Source organism: Xenopus laevis, chromosome 3L (assembly GCF_017654675.1).
Source record: "Xenopus laevis strain J_2021 chromosome 3L, Xenopus_laevis_v10.1, whole genome shotgun sequence".
Taxonomy (NCBI): domain Eukaryota; kingdom Metazoa; phylum Chordata; class Amphibia; order Anura; family Pipidae; genus Xenopus; species Xenopus laevis.
In genome coordinates, this window is record NC_054375.1 from 140,449,207 (window position 1) to 140,461,308 (window position 12,102).

The window sequence follows — 12,102 nt, forward strand, 5'->3', positions numbered from 1 at the left end:
ACACAAGCATGAAAAATGTTCCTGGGTGGTGCCAAATATGGGTTGTGATTGGCTATTGGTAGCCCCTATGTGGACTGGCAGCCTACAGGAGGCTCTGTTTGGCAGTACATCTGGTTTTTATACAACCAAAACTTGCCTCCAAGCCTGGAATTCAAAAATAAGCTCCTGCTTTGAGGCCATTGAGAGCAACATCCAAGAGGTTGGAGGGGCAACATGTTGCTTGTGAGACACTGGTTGGGGATCACTGTCTTAGATCCTGTGCCTCTTCTATTTTTGGTGGTTTAATGTTACCTGTTTAAAAGCAAACATCTTGTTGGTTGCTATGGGTTACTGCTCCTATGCCTTTTATTACATATGGAGGTACATGTTTTGAGCATTGTTGCACCTCATCAAGTGTCACTGCTTTTGGGCTATTCATGGACGGCAAATGGACAAATACTTACCCTTCGTGTGGAAAGAGCCACTGATCATGATGGCAGCTAAATGTGCACCCCCAGAGGACACAATAAATCTTTTCTACTTGATTTCTACAACTCGATGGAAGATTGCCTTTATTTGAGTGCCTGCTACAGATTTATTCACAAATGTGCACCTCCACCAAGAACTCCCTGAACTGTAAATGAGGACAGGAGGCACACTCAGGCCAGTACACCGACCACATTTTTTTAATGTAGTATCATATTACAGAAATGTAAAAACAAAAGTGGTTTCTAATTCCTTTTCTGCATTGTTTGCAGTCTAAATCTACTGGTTTAGCAGGACAAACATTCCCCAATTGATCTCTTACATCAACAGTAACAAACAGAAAGAAATGTGCAATGTGAATGCTTCCACACGCAGTCCATTCCAAACCAGCCAAACATAAGCCCTTGTCATACAGAACAACTGAAAACACAAATAAAATCAGAGGGGTTCACAAACCGTGGTTGTCTTCTTCTGCTTCTCATCCTTGTCTGGTCCTTCTACTGCTTTGACTCAAACTTACTTTTCAATGTAAGGTTTTGTCAATTTGCTCTAGATCAGAGATCATGAAGCTGCACATCTACTGTTGACTCTCCCTCCACAGTTCAGAATCACACTGTCCTACCACTTGGCTCAGTCTAGTATAAACTGCCCTTTAGACTTATTATAATACTTTTATACGGCTTGGGCTTTTGAAACTGCCGTTCCACTGCTTAGCATCTCTGGACTGTCCTACTAGGGTTTGGGATCATCAAACTATTCTTCTGCTGTTTGGCGTCATTCTTTTGTCCTGTGGTTCGGCATCATCAAACTGTCCATCCATTGGTTGCCGTGACACCACATTCCATGAAACTAAAGAGGCATGGTGCACACTGGGGTTGTATGAAGTATCTCCCTGCCATTCACAGTCCGGCACTGAGAAGCTATGAGCAGACACATGATCAGCCAAGTCCTTTTTGTCTAAGGCAAGAGAAACAACACATGTAACCCCAGAGGTTATGTTAGAGGAATGGGAGAGAGACTCTATAGAGCCCATAAAAATGTTAAAACACTACATATCCTATCTGAAAACATATAGTTTTAAAGGAACAGTTCAGTGTAAAAACATAAAATGGGTAAATAGATAGGCTGTGCAAAATAAAAAAATGTTTCTAATATAGTTAGTTAGGCAACTGTGGTTGCGGTGAAGTACATTACATCCGAAGTAACTTGAACTACAACAAATGAGCTCCCTGCCTATTTGAGTTAAAATTGGCAAAGTGCGCCTGACGCGCGTTTCGCTCACTCTGCGCGTCAGGCGCACTTTACCAATTTTAACTCAAATAGGCAGGGAGCTCATTTGTTGTAGTTCAAGTTACTTCGGATGTAATGTACTTCACCGCAACCACACAGTTTCACTGGGGGTGTGTCAAGGGTGGAGGGGGTGATTGGCAACATAGTGGCTAATATTGAAAGCAAGCAACGCCGATAATAGAATCTCTACAGACAGGCTTTTGAAGCTTACACTACCTGTCACATTAGGGTATTTTCAGAAATAGCTGTGGTTTGATACAAGTGACACCCACGGTTTATCTTAAATTGACTAACAATCGTACCTCATATTGTTTAGCACTCACTAGCGGATTAACCCTTTGGGGAATTGAGTGCCAGCACCATGGCCATTTTGCCATAATTTATTAAACTTTATTTAGGTAATCCCAATGGTGATGCTTCTTATATGATCTTACTAGGCTTGAATACGATCAATTGTTAAGCATTTGGGGTAGATTACTTAATTCAGCAAAATATGAGCTCCTCCTTTTTGTAATTTTAATCACTTTTTGATTTTTCCCCCTTGGGTCATTTTAAAACATACAAATAAAGGTTAAGTTTTACTTTCCTTGTTCGTGGGATTTATGGAATAATAAATGGGGTGGTGCAACTTTTGGGTCATTCTTTAGTCTCTACCTATTATTTACCATTAACCCTTGACCCTGCACACCATATATGTGTTTTTTGATCGGTGGAAAGTGCTTTATACTCCTCTCTCTCGATATTACTATATTCACACAGACATAAGCCCAGATGTAAAGGAAGAGACTGTTTTATCATTAAGTAGGCACTGAATTTTGCATTCTGTTTCATTTACATATTTGTAATTATTTTGCTTTGTATTTGTTATGTCTTATGAGTTTTAGGTTGTACGCTCTATGGAGAAGGGTCCTTTTCATCTCTTGTATGGGTTCATATAATTTCTATGTTTGATGTATGCACCCATGTATTGAACAGTGCTGCACAATCCACTGGCACTTTATAAAAGGGATTAACAATCATAATGAGATTACCCTAATGTTGTAATGGGAGATGCCCTGGTTTATATTGTTACCATACCATAATTGTCTTCACTTTGCTCCATCTCAGCATCCCAGTCTTCTGTTTCCTGATTAAAGGCAGTCATATTAGAGGGTAATTCACAATTACCCACCCAATCATCCTCCTCATCAAAACAACGAAACCCTGGCCTCCCTGGCTCTGAGCTTGTATCCGAGGTGTTACATTCTGTTTCGCTTTCTTTATCAGATGTGCAGGACTGTTTGTTCGGAGGTGACCCTACAATGATCAGGAACAAGATCTGGTTAACTGCTATTTGCACTTCAACTCAAAGGCAGGGGCAGTGATCTGCACAGGTCAGCTGCTTCCTTTAAAGGAAAACATTACCCCCAAAATGAACACTTAAGAAACAGAATTTATATCATATTTAGTGGCATATTAACGAATCTTACCAAACTGGAATATATATTTAAGTAAATATTGACCTTTTACATCTCTTGCCTTGAACCAATATTTTGTGATGGTCTGTGTGCTGCCTCAGAGATCACCTGACCATAAATCCTGCAGCTCTAACTGTAACAGGAAGAAGTGTGGAAGCAAAAGACACAACTAGGTCTGTTAATTGGCTCATGTGACCTAACATGTTTGGTGAATCCGATGATCCCAGGGGTCGGCCCTTATTTTTTAAAATGGCAATTTTTTTATTTAGCATTACCCAATGGCACATACTACTAAAAAAGTATATTATTATGAAAATGGTTTATTTACATAAAGCAGATTTTTACATAGGTTTGCCATCCGGGTCGGTATTTTACTGGAATAGCCGGTAAAACACCTGACAAGGCGGGGCCAGTATTACAAATTTACCGGCAATGTAGTTGCCGGTAATTTGTAATACCCTCAAATAAAGCCCTTGCATCACGGACCACTCCCTTTTGCGTCACGGACCACCCCCTTTTGTTCCCGCCCCCCCCACCGGCCGGTAAACTTTTTCAGAAAAGGTGGCAACCCTATTTTTACACATGAACTGTTTTATGCAATATCTTTTAATAGAGACCTACATTGTTTGGGGGTATAGTTTTACTTTAACAGGACCCTTCTATTCAGCAGTCTGGAGCTTCTCTAGCCCTTAGAGCAGGGGTCCCCAACGTTTTTTACCTGTGAGCCACATTCAAAAATAAAAAACGTTGGGGAGCAACAAAGGCATACAAAAATTTCCTGTGGGTGCCAAATAAGGGCTGTGATTGGCTTTTTGTTAGCCCCTATGTGGACAGTCAGCCTACAGGAGACTATTTGGCAGTACACCTGGTTTTTATACAACCAAAACTTGCCTCCAAACCAGGAATTCAAAAATAAGCACCTGCTTTGAGGCATGTGCTTTGAGACATGTTGCTCGCGAGCTACTGGTTGGGGATCACTGCCTTAGACAATGACTTAATCCAGTTTAGATATGTGTTGGCTAAACAGGGTCTGAAGAACAGGCGTACAGTTCCGTGCATTTCCAAACCCACACCTCAGGACCCCACTGTCCCACTATTGAATGGGGGCATCATGGGAAACTGGCAGGAGACATTTTTATTTCAAAGCACAGTTACCTGGCTCATATGGGGCACGTGTGCCCCTTATAAATGTGACAAAGTATATTCTTGGAGTAGCACAGGACATGAAAAATGTATATTAACCTGGATAATAGAAGGCATAATCTCACATAGGGACATACCATCAGAGCTCCATGCAAAGAAACAGGGATGTTTAGCTGGGCAGCTTATTTTTCCACATATACATTTTTCTTCCTTGTTATCTGCAGGGACAAAATATTAATTGCCATAAATGTGAAACTTGCTTGCATAATTAAAAGGAACTATAGTGAAAATGAAATATAAGCTTCATCATACTGAAATAAGAAACTTTCTAAATACAATCAATTAATTATTCTGCATTGTTACTGAAATATTCAAGTTTATGTTCACTATCCCTGTCTCTTCATCCATTTGTCTTCATTCTCTCTTCATGCAGCAGTTTGGTGTCAGATAGTCATTGAAAGTTAGATTCAATATATCTTATAGGGGGGCTTCCTTTCCTAGCATATGAATTAGAGCTCACTCAAATAACCAATTCCTGCCTTTTGCAGAAATTCTGCATGTAGAGAGACATGATGCCTGGTGATTTTAATAGAGTGAGCTCTAATACACCTTCTAGGCAAAAGGAGCCACCATATAAGATATATTGGATCTAACTGTCAATGAATATCTGACACCCAACTGCATGAAGGGAGAATGAAGATAAACAGATGCTGTGAGAGGGATAGTGAAGATAAACTTGATTATTTCAGAAATTGTACAGAATGTTTAATTGATTATGTTTAGAAAATGTCTTATTTCAGCATGCTGAAGCTTATATTCAATTTTATTTTTGCGATAGTTCCCCATTAAAACAAAAAATAGAGTGGTATGAGCTAACTGTTGGTTGGCCAAATAAAATGTTCTATCACTGAACAATGACTTGCAACACTTATCAGGACTGTGCCTGACGTTTGGTTTTGTGGGGACCACAGAGTTAAGTCTAGCTGTGATATTGGGAGTCTCTGTAGACATGATAAATACACATGAGTTGACAAAATGCTAATTGACCTTTTTGGTGTGTAAATCTTCTATAAAAACAGACTGGACCAGTACCAGTATATGGATAACAGCATACTCCTGTGCTGGATTTCTAGATTAAGAACCAGTCTTAAAACCAGGAACTTATTTTTCATTGCATGACTGGGGAGACCTAACTCAAAAGAGACACTAAAATTATCTTGGAACGAGCACCCAAAATGCTTTGCATATGCAGGGAGGAGCGTTTTATATACAATCTGGGGTGCAGAAGAAAACAATACTTTTCATTCAGATGCCAGTATTGCACAGCCCCATGAATTGGCCTCATAAATCCCCCAGCTGCATTTCTCATACTCCAGGTCCTCTCCTATTAAGCTTCCATTCTGACTTCCTAACTGCTGCTGGTTGCTAAGCTTACTTACCTTAGCAACCAGCAGAAATTCTACACCTGAAAATTGCAGGCGGAAACAATGAAAATATGTAAAAAAAAAAGTAAGACCAATTGTAAAATATTGCTGACCGTGTAACATTGCACTAGATGTTAATTTTAAGAAGCCTGTCCTTTTTAAAGTATTATTAACATGGTGCAAAGACCCTTATAATTGTGGGTTTACACAAGCACTACTGAAGAGTAAGCACAAACCAACCTGCTATTTGCTGCAAACAGCATATTGGAGTCTCTTGTTGTACAGTGGGGTTCCCTTCCACCTCATTGATGAGCTTGCTGCTCCCATCATCAGTCTGCAAAAGGACATATATTAGTATCATTTGTGAGTAGTATTACATACACCCAGTTATCTGCAGTATAACATGCTCTGTAATATGTCAGTAACAACCTGCCTTTAGCATTACATTCCTCACCATCACACATCCCAGTATCAGTAGCATCAAGGGGGCCTTGACAAACTGGCTGTGCATCTGCTGAAACTCATGATTACCTTATCTAAACACATCTATTGCATGCGTGTATTACTTGAAGGATGTTTTCATGGGATCAACATGCATTTCTCTAGTTCTACATTCTGACAACATGTCAGTTGCATGCAAATGCAGAATGCTGTACACTGTACAGGCATGGGACTGGTTATCCAGAATGCTCTGGACCTGTGCATTTGTCTGGATTATGGGTCTTTCTGTAAATTGGCTTTATATTCCTTAATTTTACTAAAAAATTATAATTAAACCCAGTAGGATTAATAACTTAGAATATTGTTAGAGGGAAAAAGAAAATCACTCTATGGGAGACGACCTTCCCATAATTCTGTGTTTTCTGGATAACGTGTGTCTGGATAACTGATCTCATACCTGTATTTAAATAACTATAAAGGAGCAGAGCAGTTTTAAAGGGCAAATCTGAATGCTCATGTGGACTACCAGGCAGAATAAAATGGCTTATCTTGTGGTTTTAGCTACACTCCAACCTGTGTCCCCCAAAATGCATGATAAAAAACCCAAAAACACCCACGTAGAGGGGACTTTAAAGGGCACCTGTTGGATAAAAATGTTATCCCCAACCAAAGGTGTGGGCTAATAGAGCCTGCATTGGGATAACAGTTGTTTTTTTAAAAAAATTCCCCCACCATCGCTATGCTACCCGCAGCCATGTTGTGTCATTTGCGCGAGCATAACACGCATGCGACGTCACATGCATAAAGAGCATTCGTGGCACATTTTCTTCATGCGTGTAACCAGACAAGGCTGCTCGCAGCGGGAGTTCCCTCACGATGCAGATAGCGTAGCGCTGGCGGGGGCATTTTTTTAAAAAAAACACAAAAAAACCTACTGTTATGCCCAATCAGAATGCGGGCTCTATTAGCCCGCACCTTTAGTTGGGGATAACATTTTTACCCAACAGATGCCCTTTAATGTGCAAATTGGCTTTGATGAGAATCATGAAGAAGTTAATCTCCCATGGATGTGACTATACAGGAACATTCATTAAATTGTGTAACTTGGCCTTTAAAATTACAAATATTGATATTTTCTTGTTATGGTTGCTCTTACTGAACCTCTTAGTACAATGTTACACACATAAACACCTTATAACTTAGCACTCTTCATATCCATTTTCTCAGCCCTCTCAGGCACAGGCATGACCCAGCAGGCCTTGTAGGAAAGCTATAACCCACTGATTAGTCCCACCCACTTAAACGCCACCTGTCACCTTAAATAGCCTTCCTCACCAGAGGTGCAGACGAATAGAGCCCACTCTGAGTGGAGGAAACAATAGTTTTCTTTTTTAAAAGTGTTAGGCTGCCCACAATGGGAGGTGTCCAAAATGAGCTTCTGACACAGGCACATCTCAATCTGAAGCTGTGCGCATAATGAGTGAGTTGCAGTACTCGCTCATTAAGTAAATATGTGTGCTCTAACATGGCCATCTGCACTGGGAGTTTCTTTCCAGGGTTGACAGCCTAGAACTGGCAGCAACTTTTTTATTTTATTTTTTTAAATGTTATTTCACACAACTGGAGTGCGCACTCTATAAGCCCGCACTTCTGATGTGAGAGGCTATTTATGTTGACAGGTCCCCTTTAAGAATGAATGTATAGAAGGCGGATGGGGCTAATCAATGCATTTCTTTAACACAAGACTGAAAATATTCTATAGCAAATTTTATACCTCCATTGATGAAAATGAAACTTGGCCAGGATCTCCTCTGTTTGGAATAGCCCCAGTCCCTCCTGTTGATCTGTTTGCGTCCAACGGCTTAGGAAGTGAATGACGGCGGCAACCATAAGGGCAGTGTCACAAGGAGGGGCAGTTCAGAGCATGACTCCTGAGTGATGTCCAGCTTCCCTAATAAGGAGATAAAAGAAAAACAGTAATTATGTGACAGAGAGGCAAGACTGGCAGAAAGAAACCCTACAGGGGATAGTTGTAATGGGCAATGTGCCTTTAAAGGGGTTGTTCTTTAATTTTAGTATGATGTAGAGACTGATATTCTGAGACAATTTGCAATATGTTTTCATTTTTTATTATTTGTGTTTTTATGTGTTATTTAGCTTTTTATTCAGCAGCTCTCCTCGTTGCAATTTCAGCAATCTGGTTGCCAGGGTCCAAATTACCCCAGTAACCATGCACTGATTTGAATAAGAGACTGAAATATGCAGGGGCATAAATACCGAGGAAGCAGACTCTGTGGCTGCTGGGAGCCCAGGAGGCCCTAATTAATAGAGTCATTCTAATATATATTGGTAAAACAATTTAGGGAGCCCTCAAATTATTTTGCTGTGGGGCTCAGTAACATCTAGTTATGCCACTGGGAATATGAATAGGAGGGCCTGAATAGAAAGACAAAGAAAGAGTTATGATAAAACACCATTAACAATAGATTTGTAGCCTTACAGATAGGGTTGCCACCTGATCGGTATTTTACTGGCCCGGCCGGTAAAAAGGATGCTTGATGCCAATGTTTTTAATAGGAAAAAAAGGCAAGAATATAGGAAGGCCGGTATTTTTTTCCAGAAAAGGTGGCAACCCTACTTACATAGCATTTGTATTTTAGATGGGGTCAGTGACCCCCATTTGAAAGTTGGGAAGAGTCACAAAAAGAAGGCAAATAATTCAAAATCTATAAAAACAAATAAATAATGAAGACCAGTTGAAAAGTTGCTTAGAACTGACCATTTTGTAATATACTATAAAAGTTAATGTAAAGGAGAAGCATCCCTTTAAAGTGATTTATTACCCCATATTTGCCACTGGCTCCCCTCACATCACAGCCTGCCATTATTATCCAAATAACCAGGGTTGTATAGCTGCAGTGTATGAGGATATAACAGACTAGAGATATTAGGGATGCACCTAATCCAGGATTCGCCTTTTTCAGCAGGATTCAGATTCGGCTGAATTCTTCTGCCTGGCTGAGCTGAATCCGAATTTGCATATGTAAATTAGGGGCGGGGAGGGAAATCTCTTGACTTTTTGTCACAAAACAAGGAAGTAAACAATGTTTTCCCCTTCCCAGTCCTAATTTGCATATGCAAATTAGGATTCGGTATTTGGCCGAATCTTTCGCGAAGGATTCGGGGGTTCGGCCGAATCCAAAATAGTGGATTCGGTGCATCCCTAAGAGATATACACAATGGGATGCACCATTTGGGATTCGGCCAAATCCCTGAATGCTTTGTGAAAGATTCGGCCGAATCCAAACCCTAATTGCCTATGTAAATTAGTGGTAGGAAAGGAAAAAGTGGAAAAAAATCCTTCTTTTGTAACGAAAAGTCATGTGATTTTTCCTACCCACCCCTAATTTACATATGCAAATTAGGATTCGGTTCGGCCAGGCACAAGGATTCTGCCGAATCAGACTGAAAAAGGCTGAATCCCGAATACACATATAACCAGTTTCTCAACTATTTATAAACACACATAACTGGAGTTTGTCCTGTTCCCTCACACACACACTTGCATTTACACACAAACAAACATTCCTTATCCTACTCACACATGGACAAACACACCTCTGTATTAGGGAGATGAAAAGAACCTGCATTATTAAGAGAACTTCATGAGATTCCTCACACAGTGATGGTGCTGGCAGCTGCTTGCAGAAGGAAGGGGCGGGGCTAAGACAGGCAGCCTGAACACTGCAGGCAGGGTCCATTTTGTTTTGTAGGGGTGCTAACTGCCTGACTAAAAGATTCATTAAACTTCACGCATCTCTAAAGAAATACCCTGATGCAGAATTAGAAATAAACATGTCAGGCAAAGCTATGTATCCTTTCTTATGTAGTGCTGTTATGACAAAATATGGTAAGGCAAACCATTTTTGGGGAGGAGATCCTTGAATATGAGGGGCTGAACTCTGAATAGAAAGAGGAGTTATAAGAAAAAAAAAAACATTAACAATACATTTGTAGCCTTACAGAGCATTTGCGGGTTTTTTTTTTTTTTTTTAGTAGGGTCAGCGACCCCCATTTGAAAGTTGGGCAGAGTCACAAGAAGAAAGCTAATCATTTAAAAACTATAAAAAAAGACCAGTTGAAAAGTTGCTTAGAATTAGCCATTCTACAACATACTATAAGTAAACGTAAATGTGAACCACCCTTATAAAAATAATTATTACCCCAGACTTGCCGCTGGTTCCCCTCACATCACAGCCTGCCATTATTAGGCCAAATAATAAAACAAGGAAAAAGTTATGTAACGTTTCTTATGTAGTGCCGTCTTGAGCCCTGTGGCAACCCATTTTTTTGGGGGGTGGAGAGATCCTGGAATATGAATAGGAGGATCTCAATAGAAAGACGAGTTATAAGAAAAAAAATGTTAGCAATGCATTTGTAGCCTTACAGAGCATTTGGGGGTTTTTTTTAGAAGGGGTCAGCGACCCCATTTGAAAGTTGGGAAAAGTCACAAGAAGAAAGCTAATACTTTAAAAACTATAAAAAATAAATGAAGACCAGTTGAAAAGTTGCTTATAGGGATGCACCAAATCCAATTATTTGGATTCGGCCAAACCCCCGAAACCTTCCCGAAAGATTCTGCCGAATACCGAACCGAATCCTAATTTGCATATGCAAATTAGGGGTGGGAAGGGGAAAACATTTTTTACTTCCTTGTTTTGTGACAAAAAGTTACGCAATTTCCCTCGCTGTCTCTAATTTGTATATGCAAATTAGGATTCCGATTCGGTTCAGCCGGGCAGAACAACATACTATAAGTTAACGTAAAGGTGAACCACCCTTTTAAAGAGAATTATTACCCCAGACTTGCCGCTTGCTCCCTTCACATCACAGCCTGCCATTATTATCCCAAATGATAATACAAAGCAAAGGTATGTATCCTTTCTTATGTAGTGCTTGACAAAATATGGGGCCTGAGTCAATCCGTTTTTTTTTTTTGGAGAGGGGCATAATTTATACATATTAAAATAATGTTTGCGTGGTCATTGCAGTGCTATTGGGCTGTGAGTACATTTGTGCTGTTGCTGCAGTTCTGTCTGTGGGTAGACACTTTGGGAATTGGAATAACTTAGGGTCATTTATAAACAATGGGCACATTTGCTCCTAGGCAGTAACCCATAGCAACCAGTGATTAGCTTTTTTTTACGATCAGCTGCAGGTTGAACAGTGAAAGTAATCATTTGATTGGTTACCACTGAGTTAATGGCAGGAGAAAATTTGCCCGTGTTTATAAATGACCCCCACAGTGTTTTGTTGCCTGTGTGGAAGTGCCGTGATAAAATTACCCAAAACTCCTTTCTGTAGAGTAACATGTAGATCACCATGTCCTTGTCATGTAACTATGTGAAAATACCACAATGAGCATTTCTGCACAAATACAGAATTTTACTGACAAAGAGGAAACGATTCGACGGGAAAATCAGACCTGACCAATTGATATCTGTTCCATTTTCAGGCAGGTGCATACCTCCCAACTGTCCTGCTTTTTCAGCTTTGTTGTTTAAATATCCCACATTGCCCTTTTCAGTTATTCTTCACTCCCTGCTCCCCAGGGAAAGGAATCCAAGATGGCTGTGCATCCCACTGTGGAATGTGCAGCCATCTTGGATTTTATTCACAGGCAGAGATAGAGACAAGCAGCGTGGGATTACAAGTAAAGATGAAAACTTTGGTGTTGGTATTCTGTTTGTGCAAGTGTAGCTCAGGTATTTCTTTCAATCAATCCATTTCTACAGTGATCATACTGGCTTGTCTCAAGTGAGTGCGTATTGGCAATTTTTTCAGTGATCTTACTGGCCTATCTGGAGTTACTGGTGTGCTCA

At 40.2% G+C, this 12,102-nt stretch overlaps 1 protein-coding gene across 7 annotated transcripts; it reads right to left on the reverse strand.

Annotated features, from left to right (window-relative positions):
- Window positions 1–649: 649 nt before the first annotated feature.
- LOC108711638 lies at window positions 650–11,857 on the reverse strand. 7 transcript variants are annotated; one of them, XM_018253567.2, is made up of 6 exons: window positions 11,748–11,857; window positions 7,995–8,171; window positions 6,020–6,113; window positions 4,493–4,573; window positions 2,833–3,051; window positions 650–1,422 (listed from the first exon to the last, which is right to left on the reverse strand). In XM_018253567.2, exons 2-6 carry the CDS (start codon window positions 7,998–8,000, stop codon window positions 1,214–1,216), a joined length of 609 nt encoding a protein of 202 aa, XP_018109056.1. In that variant the 5' UTR covers window positions 8,001–8,171; window positions 11,748–11,857; the 3' UTR covers window positions 650–1,213. The 7 variants fall into 7 exon arrangements, with proteins under 7 accessions (XP_018109056.1, XP_041443038.1, XP_018109057.1 ...); XM_041587104.1 differs by lacking the exon at window positions 11,748–11,857 and adding an exon at window positions 11,080–11,102; XM_018253568.2 differs by lacking the exon at window positions 11,748–11,857 and adding an exon at window positions 10,444–10,488.
- Between the last annotated feature and the right edge of the window lie 245 nt (window positions 11,858–12,102).